Genomic DNA, 20,590 nt, shown 5'->3' with positions numbered 1-20,590 from the left:
TACTTTAAATTGTTATTCTGAGGACTTACCCAGACAAACCTTCATTCTGTAAAACAAAAATATTCTTACATTTATATAAATAAGGATTGTCAACTGCTTTAAGTATCCCAAAGTAAATAGTTGGATCTTTCTTTCTTTCTTTCTTTCTTTCTTTCTTTCTTTCTTTCTTTCTTTCTTTCTTTCCTTTATTTTTTTGGTACCAGACATTATATTCTTATTCAGAACATTTCTCATGATAATCTTTCTCTAACAACAACCAGTGTTGTTCTTATCAAAATTTTTAAGAATAGCTAAAAATTTCAAATTCTAAAGAAAAACTTCTCGCTTCTACCAGATCTTGCTTCTACCAAAAAGCTGAAATAATACAGTCTGTGTTTCAATACTTACATCTAAAGCCTAAGTAGTAGCAAAATAATCATTAAATTAATAATGCCATATGACATTTTGTATTTGTGGTGTCCCAACCACTTAGCTCAGATACAAGGAACACCCAACCTTTCCTTGCATGTGGCCAAATTGAATACCTTGCCAGATTATAATTGTGTCTTCAAATAACAATGCTACAGTTTCACATTTAAATGATGGTGTGCCCCGTCATGATTGCTTTTAAGTACCGGAGGACCTGAAAAGTTGCTGTTCATGAGAGGAAATGAGGGTTGATAAAACCACAGCTTAAGTAAGCTCAGCGTTCATAAACAGCTGGAAATGTTGCTTTCCGCAGAGGCCTTTCATGCCCTTTATGATAGAAACATCCCTATGCTGCACTCTCCCTTCAGGGGACTTTCGGTCCATTTCAGAGAAGAACGAGTGTAACACTGCACAGCACCTGGGCATGATGTTACCTTGTAGATTTTGCAATGGCAGAGTCATGATGCCTCCAGCTGCAGCTGCTGCTACCAGCCCTTGGATGTTTGTGAGATTCGCTGTGGGCAGCGTGAGGACCAGGCCTTGCTGACCCCCTAGTTGTCCTGCCATGTTGAAGGGGATGAGGATGGGCTGGTTGAGGGCTGGGGGGCCTCCCGGCATCACCCCGGCCACAGCAGAGGCAAGCTGCTGTGCTGTCAGAAGAGGCTGCAAAACAGGAGAAACCTGGCTCACTTTCCAGCAGAACAACACATGGTTTTTAAAGCACGGTGCCTCCATTATACCTAATCAGAAGGTTTCTCAAGCAGCAAAGAAGCATACTCCATCCCAGGAAAGAAGACTGGGAGGAGGAAAGAATAGTTTAACATTATGTTTCGTTTATACCTTTGAAATTTTTCAAATTTTTAACAATCTCCGTGATGCTTAAACACCTTTTAAAGAAACACCATGTCTTTACATACTGCAAATTCGACTGAGTTTTCATTTGATCCAAATTCTCATATATTTATAGCGCTCAGCTAATTTTTTTCTATGTTGATACAGAAAGAATTCACTGATTTTGGTAGGGGTTTTATTCTATTTTTGGTTCAAAGATAGTAATAACACACTGGTTTCAAGTATTACATTAACAAAAATAGTGTCAAAGATGTTCTGGATGCTAGGAGGTCTTTAGCAATGCTGTCACACAAATCTGTGGCTGGAGGGCCTGATTGCGGGTATAATCCTTGGGAAAGCAATTTGGAAACACATACATCTCAAGAGCGGCAAATATATTCATCCCTGTTTGACTCAGGATATACTCTTAGGATACAGCTTCAAGATAGAATTCAAGTGGAAAAGAAATAAATGTATGAAATTATGCAATATACTTCAAGTTACATAAATGGTGAAGCTGTTCATATTATAGTGCTAAGCCTGGTGAGGTGCTGTGTATTCATTAATATAGGTCATTTTTGTATCTATTTCGGAAAGTTAAAAACATGTTCCTGATATGAAAAGAAATTGAATAGTTTCTAAATAGACAAGTGGTTACTACTGAGATGGTAATATGTGTGTGCATGTGTGTGTATATATACACATATATGTGTGTGGGAGAGATGTCAAGACATAAAAATGTAATAGAAAACGAAATACTTATACTCGAAGATACAATACTAAATTTTTTTCTGTTAATTCTTTCATATTCTTCACCCAATTAAGATGTTAGTAAAACACATGTTTATGTCCACTCTTGACTGAATAATCATGGTTTGGTGTAAAAGGCAGCATTAGAGCACAAAACTTGTTTAAGTGCTTGGGTAGGGTTCTCACTGGAGTTATATACTAAGATTGTGGTTCTGGCCAGGCTAAATGGCAGTGTAAGTCATTTAATTTTAGGGTCTTTAATCCAGGATTTTCTCTACACCCTTTTGGGAGTTGTGGAGTTAAACATAATCCCACATTTTTTCTCTACATGATTAAATATTAAACTCTAAGATTGATTTTCTTTTTGATGAAACATAAAAAAGGTATTTAAACATGTACATGATATAAAGGCAGATTATAATCACCAGACCCTACATTCCAATTATCCTACCAATGAGACTCAGAGAGTTTCATAACTTCCTGGAAGTTCCCTGTCTCATGCATGGAGAGGTCAAGTTTAAGACCAGATAGACTGTTCCAGAGTCTACACAAGGGACAGAGTCAGAGAAAGGGGGCTGCTTCATTTGAAGAATGGGGGTAAGAGTGGGCTATCTCTCTAGAGTACCATCTTAATTTTTCAAAAGAAGCTCTTGAGAGGTACTGGGCTCCCAATGTATTTGCTCACTTTATTGAATTTATAGTAATAACTTTGCTCCCTTCTTTAAAAAACACAAAGTTACTTGGCAGAAAAAAAAATCATCAGACTTAGGGAATAATAATGAAATTGTAGCTTGGTCCTAAGGTTCCTAGGGGTAAGATATTGTGGCCGATCAGTGCAAAGCTTCAAGGGAAACATGGAGTAGCTCTCAGACTGTCCACAGGTTTGGAGACTTGACATGCAAAATTTTAAGACTGAATTTTTGGGCTTAGTGTAGGGTGTACCTGCTCCAGGTTGTCACGGAGCTATGCTTCTTCACTGTCTTGAGTTTGTCATTCTAATTACCTAACTTAGAGTGTTAGACCAGTTTGGAGCTCATGGACTTCTAGGAACATCTGTGAACACACATGTACAGAAGCACTTACATGTATGAACTTATGAGGTTAAGAAGAATGTCATTATGAGGTTATGACACGTAGAAGCCAATGACTCATGTCTATGACCTCTATCTGGGTTTTGGTCTCCCAAATAGACACTGCCCAGTCTTCATGTCTGGAGGTGTGTGGATTCTGAGATGGGTGATAGGATCTGAGGCCACTGGAAGATTTCATGACAACTAGAATAAGAGTGACGTAACTGAGTCAAGCTTTACACTTGGGCAAGCCCTCCTTATACTGAAAGTGATTAATTTCCTGGGACAACAATGGCAGCCATGGGGAGAGACAGGCACAGGCATTTCTCTCCCTAAAAGCAAGATGAACTCTGAAAGTTTCACAGTGGATGGCAGAGGTTAAAGAAAGCCCAGCCTTTTATAATTGTGTTCTACATCTCCATATAACCCACGCCAGGCTGCAAAAAAACAAATATTGGACTTTAAAAAATAATGAATGTATTTCTTTATTAATGCAAGAGCTATGTGTGATGTACAGTATTGTCAAACCCAATAAGCTGAACTTGCATTAAAATTGCATTAACTTTTTTATATTAAATCACATCTTGTATTTCAAAAATGGCTATAGTAAGGTTGAAATAACTTAATTTTCTTCACACTCCAGTCATTAAAGTTTTACTTAAAAAAAAAAACTGCATGGTAACCAACAGCCTAGATGTAGTAGGTTTTAAAGGAAAAAAAAATTTCCACATGATTAAAACCAACCTTTCCTTTAAGAAGAGACTTTTGCAAACACATATTTTCTTGAGAGTATTTAATAAATAATGTAGTCATATAGCTTTTCATACAAAAATTTATCACCATCTTTGCTCTGTTGGAGTTAATTGGATTTAACTCATTATTATTTATTTGGTTATTTATATGGTGAAACCATCTTAAATGCAGCCTAATGAAAAGCAGTTGAGAGATACTGACCTGTGGCCCAACTGGAAATGGGGGGTGGGTCTGACTGGCCTGGTGCTGGTCAGGAGTTCCTGGGTCTGATAGGACTGTGTTTCCTCTGGCCCCTAGGATTCAAGAGAAAAGCTTCCTTAGTATTAACAGCAGCCTAGGAACAGTATATTTCTGTGATACCACCTGATACTGAGGAATAGATGCTTATAAAAGAGTGGTTTTTCAGTGGCTCCAGTTAGGGCAAAAATGATGCTATAGTACATTCAGGATAGCCAAAGTCATCGGGAGATAGAAAGGAAAGAAAGACAATAGGGAAAGGTATTCTTTTATATATATGCCAAAAGACTTACATTAGATATCAGTTTGGAAAGCAGACTCTAGTTCACTGTGTTTATGTGCACATGTTTGGGGGCATGTGTGTGAATGTGTCTGTTATGCTTAAATGAATAATAGGTAAGTCAGTTGTCCAAAGCCAAAGTACAGTCTCAGACATGACCATCTCTCTCATATTGTTCCCTGGTAGAGATTCTTCCCTCTGTTCTGTTCCCTTAGGCCATCTCTTCAAGCTGGCCTTGGATGGACTCCTATGAACCACAGCCCTTTCTAGCGCTCCCTTCCACAACGTCCTAAAAGGAACATGGGTCCCCTTAGGCAGTTTTCTGGGTGCAGAGCAAAAGAGAAATGTCTCCCATCAATTCACAGAGACCCGCTACAGTAGGCACTGAACTAGCTGTATTCCCGCGCTGAGATCCTGTTGCATTTCAAGCACCCTGACAAGCAAATCTCTAAAGCCTTTGGGCATTGTCTGCATGCTTTTGCTCTTCATTTTCGGACAAACCAAAGTGGTTCAGATAATGGTAGAAACAATAAATACTTGAGTAAAAAAAAAAAAAAAAACAAGATAAATACTTGAATAAAAATAAACAAAACTGCCATTTCTGAAAGTGTCCCTGTTGGGGGCTTTTGTTTTCTTGGAGTTTTCTATTGGGGTGGTTGAAATCCAGTTCTAAGCAAACCTTAACAAGATCCACTTTCCTGGTGTTTGTCCTATGAATAGCAAGTGAAAGACATTTCAGGCTCTGTTTACTGGCATGCTGAGGCCAACCAATGAAAAAAGATATGATTCTGTCATGCTTATAAATTTTAAAGAAGGTATTATTGGCTCATTTAAAACAAATTCTTCTATATCGTCTCCAAAGGGACAGACTTATAAATAATGGAAATGTGGAAAAAATACTTCAGCACATTAAGCTACAAATAAAATTGACTGCTACATATTATTCAATTGACTTCTATTTCCACAGCGATGTGTCAATCATAACAGCATTTTATAATAGGATTAAGCAATAAACGTGCAAAGCCATTATGCAGAAATCTGAAAATCTGATTAATTTGTAATATTTTTTTGGGGCAGAAAGTCAGGAATGGACATTGCTTAGGGAATACTTACAAGCAGTCTATTGAAATTTCTAAATTGATTTGGAACAAACTAATAAAAACACAGACTTGCTGACATTTTATAAACCAAATTCTGTCGAGATATGTTTGGCATTTTAATGATCACTGTCATTTAATAACAAGAATAAGATGACCCATCAGAAGATACCAGCAATCCCCATATATACAAAGGAGCTTTCCCCTGAATTTTTTATGTGTAGTTTCTTTATTATGCTTGAAAACGAGGGCATGTTAAGCTAGGCAGCAGCTTATATAGTATAATCTCATGATCTCCATTCAGCCCCCAAATAATGCTTTTGATCAAATATTAAGATTGGGCTAATTTGCAAATGACTAAGAATTCACTGCTTAGAAAATATGTGGTTGCTTCCTCCAGCTTCTCAGGCCTGGATTTTTATGCCAGAAAAGAAAGTTTTACAATGTACAGACAAATCTAAAAGTCCCTTTTCAAACAATTAAATATACACTTGATATCAGAATTTTCTACAGCAAGATAGGCCCCTTTGCATCATATTTTCTTCATGTATTCAGAGTCTATTTTTGACTCTGTTCTTAACACATCCCACTGTAAGGCTGAGGACTGGTCCCATCCAGGCACTGTGCCAACAGTAGTGTATGTTTATTCTCTACAATTCCATACAGATTACATTTGCTTATATTTATTCTTTGGTGCTCTGAGGCCCTAACTGGTGCTCAGCAACTTGTTCTGAGAGTGGCTATGCTCAAAAACCATGTTCAACGCAGTCTGGGGCAATTCCACACAATTTCATGTGTAAAATGAAGTCTTTCACAGGCTCTAGAGGAGATTATGTATGCTTTCCTGTCTGGATCAAAAAGTAATGTTTCCTCTTAACGTGCATCTCCATTTTCCCCAAACACATGTATCGTGCTTAACCTTGTAGGGCCATAAAGTAATCTGCTTGCTTGGAAGGCAGTTGTTGTACAGGGGCCTTGCTGGAGCCAGAGGGGAACCCAGCAGTCAGAATGAATAAAAGGCTTTGGCTAAAGGTTTTAGAGATTTGAAGCAGCACTTACTGTATGATAGTAAAGAGTTTGAGGTTGGGCATTTCCATGGCAAAGATAAGGAAACATAAATATTATAGTTGACCAGGAGTCTGGAAAACATAGTACACGATTGGAGCCCTCCGATTTCAACTGTGTGGTGAATGGCATGTGCTTCAAAACCTTTATGTTTTTGTCAGCAACTAGTACAGGTAGAAAAAAATGTTGTGTGATGTTTTCCTAAAAAACGTAACACGGTTTGATCATATTCACCGTGCGTCACTTCCTTTTCTTCTATCCCATCCTCTTATACCTTTATCCTTTTTGCTCATGGTCCCCTTTGACTGTGAGCTCTCAGGCCAGGACACTTCATTCACACATAGTGACTACAAATAGAGGTTCGGCTTAAGATACACATTGACACTCATTTGATTACTTCCTTCTGTTTAGCATAAATCTTGGAAATATCTTTAAATTATGAGTTTATTGACAAACTCTATCTCAATCCCGAATGACAGATTGCTACGACATGGATGTAGAAGGTCCCTACAGCCCGTGTGTTAAAAGACTTACTGCCAGCCTGTGATACGATGAGGGAGTGATAGAATTTTAGGTAGAATGGACTAGCAGAAGGAAGCTGAACCACAGTGGGCATGCTTTGGAAAAGAACAATGAGATGCTGGTCCCTTCCTCATGCTTTCTTTGCTTTCTGGCCACCATAACTCTGGTATCTAAGGGGTCCTGTCCATCATATGCTGCTTTTCTGTGGCCTCCAAACAAAGGAGCAAACAGACCTTTGACCGAAGGGCTCTTCCCTGTCAGGCACTATGCCAGAGTCACAGAAAGCTGACTGGAGCAGATATAGGAAGTCGTTTGGTAAAAAATATTAAAGGCAAGGTTTCTTACATCTTAACCTTGGCCAGGTTTACATTTAGATCTGCCACCTCACTAGGAACGTGGACTTGGAATTGTCTTCCAATTGCTTATTCGTCAGCTTTCTCTTATGAAAGTCAGGAATAACAAGAGTACTTCCCTTACAAGCTGGCTGCTGTGAGTACCATATGAGATAATATACATGTAAGTTCATTGTAAACTCTGCATGCTTGCTACATAACTGCTTCATATGTTGGTTATTGTACTTTAATAAAGTTTGTACTTAAAGTAATATTTCATACCATTCAATTTGCTTTTAATATTCACCCATCAAAGCCAACTGACACATATTCTAATCTCTATATATACATAGTTCAGAAATATCTTATACATAAGATAAGGGTACTTGGCTATGTACTGTGTACATACTTCACTATGTACTGTGTGCCATAAGATCAATGTTGGAAATGGAGCTCCATATTTGAGTCTCTCAGAGCTTACAAAATGTGATGTTTACAATAGTCTTCCCTCAGTGTGCAGAGAGTTGTTTCTCAGACCCTGTAAATACCAAAATCTGAGGGCATTCAAGTCTCTTATCCAAATCTGCTTAACATTTGCATTTAACCTATATATCCTTTCTCATTCATTTAATTCACCTCTAAATTGCTCAGAATGCTAAATGCAATAGGCATGGCTATGTAATTGTTATACTGTATTGTTTAAACACTTGTGACAAAAAAAAGTCTATACATACTTAAATAAAATTATTTCCCAAATAGTTTCAACCCACAATTGGCATTTTTTTAATCTATAGATGAGATGCTGATAATATGGGAGTCTCTTTATAGGCTGCTAGTCCATGCTAACACACTCAGAAAACGTGGTGCCAAGAGTCTAGCAAGTAGCTTCTAAATTCTCTCATAGACCATGGCTTACACTAGTGCCGCCCCACTTAAATCTGTGAATAATTATTGGAGCCTTCCCACACTGTTTTTTTTTTTTTTTTTTTTTTTTTTTTTTTGTAAAGAGGACACAGTGGTGGCTGCAGTGATATGGGACTGAGAAAAAAAGAACCTCAATCAGACTGCTCACCCCAATGTGCTCCCCCATGTCTGCCGTCATTTGACAGACAGACCAGAAAGTTCCCTTGTTAAGGACCAATGCATTTTTAATGAATCGGGTTCCTCAGAAGTCTGAACGTGGGGGTCTCTCCTCCATGCATTAGCACAAACATAATCACATGAAGGTCACAGGGACGTGCCAGCTCCTTCTGGTATTTCATACCGTTCTTACCCATTGTCTACAGTTTCCACCAGTAGCTGAGGGGTGCCCAGGTTACTTATCAGAAGATGGGCAGTTGAGGGCATTACTATTTCATGTTGAGCAGATGAACCCAAGCTAAGCAGGGCAGAAGGCCTGTCTAAATGAAACTTCCCCTTCCTTCAATTTCTTCAAGATTACTGAATGCTGGAAAGGGAGCGGAAGTGTGGGAAGTGTCTATAGAAAACCCTTTGTGGAGCCACTGCCACTGTTAGACACCTTTTTATCATTGGATGGGATCTCTTTGTGACACTGGACACACACATGCTTGTGTACAGAACTCTACACACTGCTGGTGGAAGTTGAGACTCTAAAGTAATAAGGCTAACTCTATAAAAGACATCTTAAATTCCACTTTCATCAATCCACATGGATTTGTGTGCTTTTGCAAGAAGCTCAGAGAATAAGAATATCTGATGGTGTTAATATTAAAAAAAAATGGATTTCTTTTTACTGGTCGTGACTCACGTGACCTGTGGAAAGGGATCTCAGCTTTTCTTGAGTTTAGGGTTTAAAATAAATGACCTTTATTTTAAGGCTGCATATATACACGAAAGTCAAAGGGAGGTGTGGGATATTTAGATGAAGAACAAATACTCCCCACAGATCCCTTACGTGGACATGATTACCAACTGATGACTTTGTTCGGTGAATCAGCCAGTTTTACATGTGGATTTAGTTTGTACTCTACAGAGATTTTAAAGATTCTTTTTCTCATAATTTATCAAATTTTCCTTAAGTTGAAGACACATTTTATCATTTGTTTTTGTATCTATCTATTAAAAGCATAGAGCAACTCCTTTGATCCAGACCAATGGCTGTACTTGGTGAAGAGCAATGAGAGAGAGCCAACAAATGCTAACAAACTTCTGGGGCACGCTATTAGCGGATAAAGAACTTCAGGGTAGGCAAGGCCCTTGGGTACTGCTGTCTCCTGGAGAGTGTCAGACCTCCCCGGTGAAGACAGCCATCTCCTGAAATCCTGCAGGTCCGCTCGGGGCTGAGGTTGTGAGTGCATGATGTACATATGTGAATGTCCGCATACAGTTGGTATTAGAAACTCTGGAGCAAGCTGATATTCTTAAAAAGGATGGAGCAATTTAATCACAGATTTTGAGCCACTTGGAAGTGGTGTGATTTTAAAAAGGTCTTTGAAATCCAGAAAGCCTTGCTCATATGACACGTATCTCCAAAGAAATGGCAAGGTCACTCATTGTTCAGGGTCACCCTCAACACACTGGCACGGCATCTAGTCTTTCTTCTTGATGATGGCACTCCAGCGATGAGGCAGGTCCTGTGCATCCAGTATCTTTCTGTTTATCTGTAGCATGGTTCATCTATGCCCGACTCTATGAAAGGGTCAGCTACACAAGCTGTGGTGCTCAGTGCAAAGAAAAATCTGCAGAAATGCAGGTCCCTGACCTGGGCCTGGGTAGTCAATTCCCTTGTCCCTTGAACCACAGCCTCAACCTTCTAGAGGGGGATATACTCAAAGCTTGCAATCTCCTCAGGGTATACACCACTCACCTGATCAGTGATGGTGGAAATACTCTGAGAAATGTTTAACTTTGCCACTTGAGCCCATGTCCCTTAAGATCAGAAGGAAGGATGAAAAAGCCGCTATGGCAGGGAGGGGGCAGAGGTCTCACGGCCACAGGCTTCCAAGTCTCTCTACACCGGCTCCACTGAATTTAATAATAAAACACATATCAAAAGGCAAATTATTAGGGCTTTTAAGATACAACCTAACATGACTTCACCGAAACTGAAAGATTTTATAGGTCCGTTGCCCTCAATGTTTCCACTCACTCAGTTTCTAAAACATTTGGAGTTGCTAATTTTTAATCAAAAATCAGGGAAACCTTTTTTATCTATGTTTAAATCCAAAGAATGCTCATGTCTACCGAGCAATTTAAGCAAATTTTTATCTCCCAAAACAATCAAATCTATAGAAAATATCGACTTGTCACTTATAGGCTGTTATCACCAGTTACATTTGGTGGAAAACTAAGCTCTAGATAAAATATTATTTTGTTTTCTATTGGCTAACATTAACAATGCTAATAATGAATTGACTGGGTACAACCTTTCCAAAGAAAATATTTATGTTCAGTTTGTTGAGTCTTAACTTAGTCTCACATGGATACCTGGAAAGCAAAGCCTGAAAGGGACATGAGGTCAAATGGGGCTCGTTAAATGATGATCGTATGATGATGGCAATACTAATCTCCCAACCCAGCCTGACGTTACTATGGTGTTCCCATCATTTCTTGCTTCTCTAAGACCTCCAGACACTGCCTAAGGTCTGATGTTTGCACGAGCTATAACAGAATGCATCATTATTTCAACTGAAATGTTGGCCTCTGGGTGCAGTTACTTCTGATAATGGACGTGGTGTAAGATCCCAGAGACCTTCAACAAAGAACTCATGGTTCTTTGTTCAGTGTTTGCTTTTATGAATTCCATGGGCAGGTGGTTCAGCAGTCACAGACCAGTCGCTTGCCTAGATTTTGGAGTTTCACAGGATAGTCAAACTAAAGGAGAATATTAAAAATTGGGTAACACTCTTGTGTCCTACTTTTTCCTCTTATTTGGCTGCATGCCTAAGTAATAAATATCCACTCATCTTTAACTAAAAGGATAGCTGCATTTTCAGGCTTCATGGTCAAGGCCTGAGCCCATGACCAGCAGCATAGGAGTTAGCTGGGACTCGTGAGAAGAGTTCACTTCTGTTTCCCAAATCCAAGGCTCAGACTCTGCATAAGTCGGCTCTACATTTGGAAAAATGCCTCAGACAATTTTTACACATGGCACAAAAAAGAGAAACTGCTTCTGAGTTTATAACGCTGGGCTTCCCGCACTCACCCATTCTGAGTCTCTCCCTCCTCCTTCTAACCTTTCTTTAAAAAAAATAGTGGTATTTAAAGCATAGATGTACTTAAGAATCCTAACACTGATCATACATTTTGATAGATTTTTAAATTCCCCCCTCACAGGGCTCAGAAGGGTGAGAGGCAGAGAAGAGTGGTTGAGAGGGGGGTTCCAGAGGATGGGTCTAATTAGAGCCCCTCTGGTCCTCACCCCAGTGAGAACCACATCAAGACACCAGTCAAGAAACTGCCAGCAGGAAGAGCTGCCCAAGTTCTTAAAAAGACATATATTTGCCCTTCACCAATCACAACAGAACCAAAGCTCTGTGGTTTATGAAAAATTTTCTGACCACTTTCTCCTCTGTATTCGTATCTTTGTCCTGCTATTTGTGAGGATCCGTGAAGAATCTGGCTCATTCATTTCCGTTATTTTTCTCTCAGAATGCCACATTCCCTACAAAAGTAGCCATGGTGCCACTTAAAGAAAAAGGGGGAGTATAAAAATTTAAAAACCCTTAAAGAGGAAATAAAACTGCATTTCTTCTCAGATGCTCCTAAAGAGTGGCGTTTGCAGCCACGCTTGCACATGGCTCAGGACTGGTGAAAGTCGGGTCATTTAGGACTCACGGACAGGAAGAAATACCCCAGAGGAATCACATGGCGTGAAACTGTAGCATCACACCTAGTTAGCAGCCCCTTACTGTAATAGAGCCTCTCTAACAGCACAACAGAACACAGCTGGAAGAGAAGGATGCTGCACACCACACCAGGAATGAATCTCTAATACCTCTAGAGATGGGGTAATGAAACATTGCCTTCCCAATAACACTCGGCATTTCTCGAGTCTGAAAATGTCTATCCTTGCCCTATCAGGAAACTGTTTTTAGATTCTATTTTTACCCAAGAGTTGCTTGCTTAAAAACAACTAAAACCAGCCATAAGACTAGTCTAACTCAGGTATCTTCTGATCGTTTTTCTCTCCTCCCTTAGCCCATTTATTTCTTAGCATCACTGTAATTAAAAAATTAGTGATTGCAAAAATGATGCTATTCACTGGAATGCATTCATGGTGTGTTTCGCTAATAAAGTAGGGTCGTATTCCTTATCCTTTTAGCAAAGCATCATTTTATTGTCCTCCTCTTCTGTAGCTTTTGTGCCACTTAAATGAAACAAAAGCTCTGTGGAGAGAATTTGTTCAGATCATTTTTATCACTATATTTTCTCCATTACAGAAAAACACCTCATGTGTAGCAATTTCCATTTGCTATGTTGCCATATTGGGGTGTATGTCACTGCTTATCTTATATAAAGACACCCAAAAAGAAAACCCATCATTGATTCAACTCGTAACTTACACACTCTAGGTTAAAATGTTTTAAAAATCCATTTACTGAGTTCACCTTTCTGTTTAGAACTCTAGTGTTGGAATTAGAATAAGAAGTAGATCTAACTCCTAATACAAAGGGGGCAATAATAGGAGCACATCTAAATTGTATATGATACTTAAGATGTTATTAATGTCAAACTAATGAATATTGTGTGATGCAATAAGAAATCCTGGCATACACCTGACTCTAAGACACATACCAGCTCATCCTCAACTGTTCCCTGTAAGGTGTCACCTGAGAATGAGTGCGAGGAAGAAAATCTGCCAATATAAGTGTAAATAAAATATTTTCGTACTCATTACTCACTGACTTCCACATATCAATAAATTATGACACATAGAATAGGTGATAGAATAAACTGGGAATTTACATGTAATCTGGGTGGAAGATGACAATTGGGTAGCACAGTTCATGTAGAAGAAATGAGTTGACATAAGGGGTCAGGGAAAGAAAAAATGGCTCAGAGCGTGTCTGGTATATGGCTGAAAATTCCTTATCTTCAGTCCAACACAGAGCATGAGAATTAAAGCCCAGAGAATGTAAATAAGTCAGATCCCCAGCTTACAGTCAGTGTTACTGTTTCAGTTTTCTTTTGCGCAAAAGGAGGGAGAAAAGAGGAGGAGCTGGGATCCAAGTTAGAATCTCGTCAACTTTCTAGGCACTTTCAAGCCAACATGTGCAAGAACTATCATAAAGGTGGTGCAGGGTAGGGGGTGTCAAAGCTTCTCAGAAAGTGCTAGAAGTGGGGGAACTTCGGATTGAATACTTTAATAATGCCTTAAAAGGTAAGAAAGACAACAAATTTGGAGCCCTTATTGGTAAGATAATAGCACTCCTTCAAGCCATTTTGGTTCAGATGCTGCACTTGTTTTTATGGTTACTGAGTGTTTCAGATTTGACCTAATCCACTACAGTCAGCATGGCCCTGCCTACAGGAAATTTCATGAAGTCATCCTGGGTCCTTAGGACGGCATCGGTGTTTGCTGTGAGCTCTGTTCTCCAGGCTGATTGTCAAGGGCCATCTTCCCTTTTTCAGTGGAAGAAAACAAGTTACATTTTGAGGGCCCAAAAATGAGATTAAAGAGATGGACAATCTTCTCTATATAAATTTTGTCCAGCAAGAGACATTGGTGGCAAAGAGCATCTCCTAAAAGGCCACCTCTCATTTGGGTGTAGAGTGGATCTGCGTGACTCTAGATAACATTCTGGCCAACAGGCCATGCTATTGGAACAGAATCTTCACATGGCAAGATCAGATGTTGTAAATTGTTTAGCAATAAAGGCAGCATGGGACAGCCTGGTGCACTGAGACTTCAGAAAATCAGACTCTGCAAGATTCTGAAATCATCCACATGACCCAGAACTAGAACCACCTCAAGAGAATAAGTGTTTTTAAAACCCAATCTAAAGTTAGACATGATGGCACAAACTTTTATGCTAGTACTTGGGATGCTAGGAAGGGAGACCATGAGATTTGGGGCAGCCTAGACTACCTACTAAGAAACTGTTTAAGACACACGTATTAGGTCTCAGGAAGTTCAAACATCCAGAAATTGACTATAGAAGAATTTCTATAGATAAAAGCATTCCTCAGGAACTTGTGAAACAGGTTCCTGACAGCCTAAAGGAGCTATTTCTCTTACCTGTGGCAGAAGGGCCATCTGGATACCTGTGATGCCTATCAGCGTGTCAAAATCCAAGCTAGTCTTCTGGCTCTTCCCTCCCCCCAGCTTCTCATCCTCCTTTTAGTCCGCATGATTCGTCCACCCCCTGCTCTCTCTATTGCTCTCTTCTCTGTCTCTCACTATCCCTGTTTCCCCTGCTACGCTCTCTCACGTGTCTCACGGAGAGCCCTGACTATGTCCACTCTGTGTTTCTTTGTCTCTGCTCTGGATTCTTCCAGATGCTTCTGGATATTTTATATTCCTTACCCACAACAAAAGCCTTCCCTTCTAATATCATGTCAGCAGTTTCTTTACTGCCCCCTCCTGTGTGTGTGTACACGCACACACACACAGACACAGACACACACACACACAAATAATAATAATAATTTAAAAAGAGTCCTGTGAGGTGTCTCAACAGGTAAAGCCAGTTAGCACACACCTTGACGTATGAAGTGGAAGGAGAGACTCAATTCCTTCAAGGTGTCGGCTGACCCCCACATGAACACCATAGCATCTGCCTGCCCCAGAAATAAGTAAACTAATGATATAGGGTAGAGTTGAACTGGTTTATGTTTGTGATGTTTGTTTCACACCATAATTGGCCTGGCGGAAATGAAAGTATTCTAAAGAGACCCTTTAGTCTGTCAATCTATCAGATGAATAGAACAATGGGCCCCAAAGAAATGGGTATTTCCCCAGGAATTTCATATTGGAGAAGAGATGGGCACCAGCCAGAGGGGAAACTTGTCTCCCAGAAAGAGATTTCACACCATTCAAACAACTGGACAGAGCATTTTAAGGATGAGGCTGAAGCCAGATCATGGTGGGACAACGATGGGCAATGATGAGCGGGGCTGTACTTCAACCAGCTCTGCTCAGATGCACACTCCCGTCTGTCTACACTTCAGTCTGACCTAAACCCCAAAGATGAAGCTGGGGGATTCACTGGTCTCTGTCCCTCTTCCCAGTGTGGCACACTGAATAAAGCTCTTTTTCTGTTCTCTACATGTTATGGACCTATTGAGAACAGATGGCCACATTAGGCCTGAGGCACCCACCGGACGTGAGCCCCACATTCAACAACAAAGTGAGTTGCCTGTACAACTTTAGGAAAGTTAATTAGCCTTATATTTAATTAACCTTATATTGTTTCTTCAGTTGTAAAGTGGGGCACAATAGCATCCCCAGTGTGACTGTGAGATTTAAATAGATCTCAGCACCGTGCCCTGCACTGACGTGGCCAGAGCCCCATAAGTGTTACTGGAATGTTGCTATAACAACTTGACACACATGGTCCCATCACACAAGATTTTGGTAAAGGGACAGGTGTTGGAGAACATTATGACCACAGGAGAGTCTCTCTAGCGAGGGGCCCTTTAGAGGAACCGGTTAAGTCAAACAAGTTCCCCACCAATACCCAAGAATGAAGGTGGGTGTTTGGGAAGAAATTCGGGGAGCCTGAACAAGGGAGAGGTCTCTGATGTTCAACTCAGCATCTGCAGTCCTTGGAGCTGATTAGCATTTTCACCAGTGGATTTCCTGCAGGGCTCCCTTCTTCCTCGACTTACTGAACCTGTGCAAACGACTCATGCTCTGTTAGCCCTCATTTAAATCACCTCTGCCCTGCCTCCGCTCCCTCGTAGCTGTTCGTCATTCTCCCACTCCACCCCGTTACTCACGGCTTATCTCAGAGGCGCTCATGGGTACCCACACATATCACAAGCATGTCTTTGCTCTCTCCTGTCTCCTGCCCATCCAGCATGCTGGTGACCAAGATGGCCTGTCAACAATGCCACAGAGTGCGGTGCGCCTGACGCCTCACCTTCAGGCCCTATTTCCAGAGATAAAATCCAATAGGGCTTGGGAGGAGCAGGCAGGCAGAGATGCAGCTTGTTTGCATCTGTTGTAGTGACACAGACCAGCCCAGGCAAGGGTCCACAAGAGCATTAGCGCCTCAGGAGAGGGAGACCACTCTGAAGTGGAATTGCTCCTCGCCGCAATTTGCCAGGTGTGTGATTGCAAGCACGTTGCTTAATCTTTCTAGCTCAGTTTTGTCATCTGCGAAACTGAACTAAAAACAGTACCTGCCTTCTGGGGCAAGGATTAAACCCACTAATCCACATGAATAAATAGCATGATCACAGATTCTGGCACAGATGAAACCTTCAGCAAATGTGAGCTTTCTTTAAGTTGATCTTAGGGAGGAAGATAACGAGGCCTTTGCCCAGCATGTGGAAGGAGTTCCAGGCACCCAGGCTCCAGAACAAAGGAGGCCCAGTACACCAGGTAGCAGCTATCTGATCTGGCTGAGGTACTTGAACTTCAAGCATTGTCAAGACCTAGGAGTGAATAGCGCCAGAGCTTGTGGCAGCGTCCTGTGAAGACAGCAGTGGATGGAACCAAGGCAGAAGCCTGCCCAGCAACTCCGGAGTTCTCTGTGGATGCAAGGCAACTAGAGGGCTCACAGAGACAGGGTTAGTGGAGCCCAGGATAGACCGACTTGCTCCTACATGAGCTAGGGTGAAAACAGAATGGGAGAACCTGGGTTTTGTAACGTGGAAGGGAGAATTTGCCTGGAAATGACCAGCAGTGATGTCTGTTGTGAAAATTGTTCAACCGGTACAGAGGAATCTGTACATGGTCTGGAGTGGAGCTGCTGTGCATCCACAGAACTCAGGTCTGTGTGTAGCATAAGCCCAGGCGGAGGTGCAGCTGGATTCTAACACAAGAACCACATTCATAAACAAGGGCTGGGTAGGGGAGGATTAAGGTACCTAAGCTGCAGGCGATTTTCAGAACCTGAGCACAGCCTGGGTTCTGTTTCTAGTTTCTTGCCACCGTCAATTACTTGAACATACTTCTCTGATCCTGCAGGGAACTATTCTCAGAGCTTCTGAGTCCCAAACCTGCGACCAACTGTAAACCTCCTCATCTGAAAACTGATTACTCATTTGCTCACCCATTCTACATTTTTTGCGGTGTTCATTAGGTGAAGGGTGTTATACAAGATAAGAAGGACACACAAACACTTCACATATTATACTCCTCAACCGCTTGATGAATTCATCCATTCTCAACAAATACTTTCTGAATGAATACCAAATATGGTTGCTGGGTGTCCAGCCTATCAAGGAAGCTACTCATTGAACTAGCACACGTCAAACAAAAAACAGAAACTACAGTACTGGCCCCAAGTGATCTCTAGGGAATGCACAAAACAAGGCAGGGCCAAAACATCCCTCTTCATTTCCACCAACCTGTGTGTGTGAGTTCCTCTAAATAGGGATGAGCTTTAATAGAGGTTGAGGCTATCTTTTTAAAAATCCTGCCCCTACCCCCATCTCATAAGTTATCTTTTAAAGCAATTTACTTAATTAATTCATCCTATGAAAAGACAATTTGGGAAGTACTTGATCCTACTCTTAAGACTGTTTAAGCAAAGATGCTGGGAGCTGGATGGATTAGTCACTAGCATGCTTGCAGTGAAGCATGAGGACCGGAGTTTCATCCCTAGCACACATGTAAAAACCTGGGTGTCATGGTCCCTACTTGTAACCTCAGTGCTGGAGAAGTGGATTCAGTTGGCTACTGACCAGCCAGCCTAGGTGAATTACCACATTCCAGGGCCATGTGAGAAGCCCTATCTCCAAAAACAAGGAGGATGGCTACGAAGCAAAAACACCAGAAGACTGTGATCTAGCGCACACGCGCAGACACACACACACACGCAAACACCTGCATATGTACTTGCACACACATGATTCCCCAAAATACATGAACCTTGAACCCTTAAACACACACACACACACACACACACACACACACACACACACAAGTCTGAAATGCAGTCCTGTAGGAATGGATGACCTAAGTGGAACGGAAAGACTGGGGCCTTTGCCCCTTTGTGCTTCTGGCTGCTTGCTGGCTGTCATGCTATGGCAGGGAGAGAGAAGTTCAACAGCTTCCGCCTGGGTGTGATTAGGCTGGGATGCTTTGCAGGGCAACCCCCATCCCTGCTATTGTGGTGCTTCCTAATGACTCTGCACTGAGCTGCCCCAGAGCCATCACTTCCTTAGGTAACAATGGATAAACATCAGCTTGAGAAATTCCAGCTCTGTATTATTTATGAAGCCACAATTCTCCTGTAAATAACCCAGTTGTTAAAATGATATGTATCTATGTAATTGAGTCTTCTGTATACAAATAAATAAGACTTTATTGCAATGTCAGAAGTTAACAGACCAGTCAATAAAATCAATAACTCACTTTTTCTTGCTTATATATCTAACTTTTCTCCACCTTTCCTGTGTCCTCTGTTTGTTCTGGTTACATATTACAGCTCAGAAGAAAATACAGCTCTTGTACTAGTGTTTATTAAGTGCTAGGTGAGAGGAGGTGGAAACAAAGGGGAAAACAAAGGCACTAAAGTTTCCATTTGTCTGCTGTTTTCAATTTTAGACCAGAAAGAGGGAGGAGACATGCCTTCTTTAAAGTCCAGCACACAGTGTTCGCAATGTCTTATCAAAGATATGAGGACTGGATGACAGCCATGCCTTTGGTGAGTGTCTGGGGTCATATTGTACCATCACCTCTGTGCTTTCACAGCAGGTCTTCCGGAGCAGAGTGGCACCATTTCTAGGCCGTGACTGGGGTATTGCCAGCATCTCCCTTGTCAGTCCTTAATGCTGAGACATTGCTAACTCATCTGGGAAGATCTGCTTTGCACAAGCCTGGCTGGCATATACTATTCCTGAGATGGGGAGGGCATAGCTAGATTTGCTAGGCATTTTTAAAGCAATCTGCTTAATTGATGTGGGTCCTTGTTGAGCTTACTATCAAAGCTTAAAAAGGGCTTTTAAAAAATGTTTTTCCACTTACTCAAAAATCCAATTAAACAAATTGGCATCACTCCAAATGGCTTTGCACCTGAAGGGGGAAAGATAACCAAAATATAGAAAATGAAAAATTAAGAAATTAGATCACTCTAATGTTCATGATGTTTCTGTTTCTGTGCAAATAATGTATCGGTCTATTTGCATAGAACATCCGTCCTCTCCCATAGACTACTTACACTTATCTGGTCCTCTTGAGGTCTATCAAAACAGAAAGAATATTCCCAAGAAAAGACGTCTAGCATTTGCCAACATGACATGGAACACCTGTATTTTCCTGGACAGATATGGCCTTTAGTCAGGTAGTTGTAATGTTGTATTCTGTGTAGTTTTATGTTTTGTCAGCTGATGAGTTTAAGCTACAAATCAGAGTTCACATCTGGTCGCCTTGGAAGGGGAGGTTTTGTAGGACCATAGAGTGGGTTGTTTCAGTAACTTTACAAGGGTCAAGTAAGGGAAGGAGAGACATCTACCCATTAGTTGTGTGGATTTGCTAACATACATTAGGTACTTACATTATTATTTGATTAAATAGATCTTTGTAGGCACACATGTGGTCACTAAAGACTATCACAAAATATATGTCCTCATATTTCTAGGGATTAGTTTACGTCTCTATCAGACTTGATCCCAGAATTGTACAGAAACTCAGGCATCATACTTTTGTTATTCTTTTGAGTTTGTTTTCTTGGGTTAAGCCTAGTCAACAGAGGGTGATCAATGCAAGTGCATAGGGTTTCAAGCTTAGCTGGGGCTAGCAGGAACAGTTTCAGTGGAGAAAGGGGCACTGTACAATTGAGTAGTGGAATATATAGTGTATTTAAACAGGAAGAATGGTTTAGAGGAGTGACTTTCAAATGGCAGATGGGAGGCTATTATTTGGATATAAAAAATATTTGTTAATGCAACATATATACATACATACATATGTATATATGCATATGTATCTATATGTGATAAAAACAGAATACAAGATTACAGTAGAAGGAAGTTGTGATATTTAGTTGGGAGTGTCACCCCAGCCCTCTAACACCCCTATATCCAAAGGGATGATTGGAAGCCCTTGGCCTGGCAGTTGCCCCAGTCCAGGCTCCAACTCCCAGCCTGTCAAGTGCTGACCCTACCCCA

The 20,590-nt window shown here is 40.9% G+C and overlaps 1 protein-coding gene across 1 annotated transcript in view; it reads right to left on the bottom strand.

Moving 5' to 3' along the window:
- Window positions 1-20,590, bottom strand: part of Pou6f2 (POU class 6 homeobox 2) — a 462,212-nt gene that overhangs the window by 234,434 nt on the left and 207,188 nt on the right. The window contains exons 3-4 of the mRNA XM_050142248.1: window positions 4,014-4,105; window positions 843-1,071 (exon numbers count right to left, since the gene is read on the bottom strand). Coding sequence (XP_049998205.1) covers window positions 843-1,071; window positions 4,014-4,105 — 321 coding nt within the window. The remainder of the gene's footprint in view (window positions 1-842; window positions 1,072-4,013; window positions 4,106-20,590) is intronic.

The sequence above is a fragment of the Alexandromys fortis genome, unplaced genomic scaffold (genome assembly GCF_014885135.2).
Source record: "Alexandromys fortis isolate MF-2015 unplaced genomic scaffold, M_Fortis_MF-2015_v1.1 scaffold_5, whole genome shotgun sequence".
In the NCBI taxonomy this organism is placed as follows: domain Eukaryota; kingdom Metazoa; phylum Chordata; class Mammalia; order Rodentia; family Cricetidae; genus Alexandromys; species Alexandromys fortis.
This window is presented reverse-complemented; position numbering and strand designations above follow the sequence as displayed.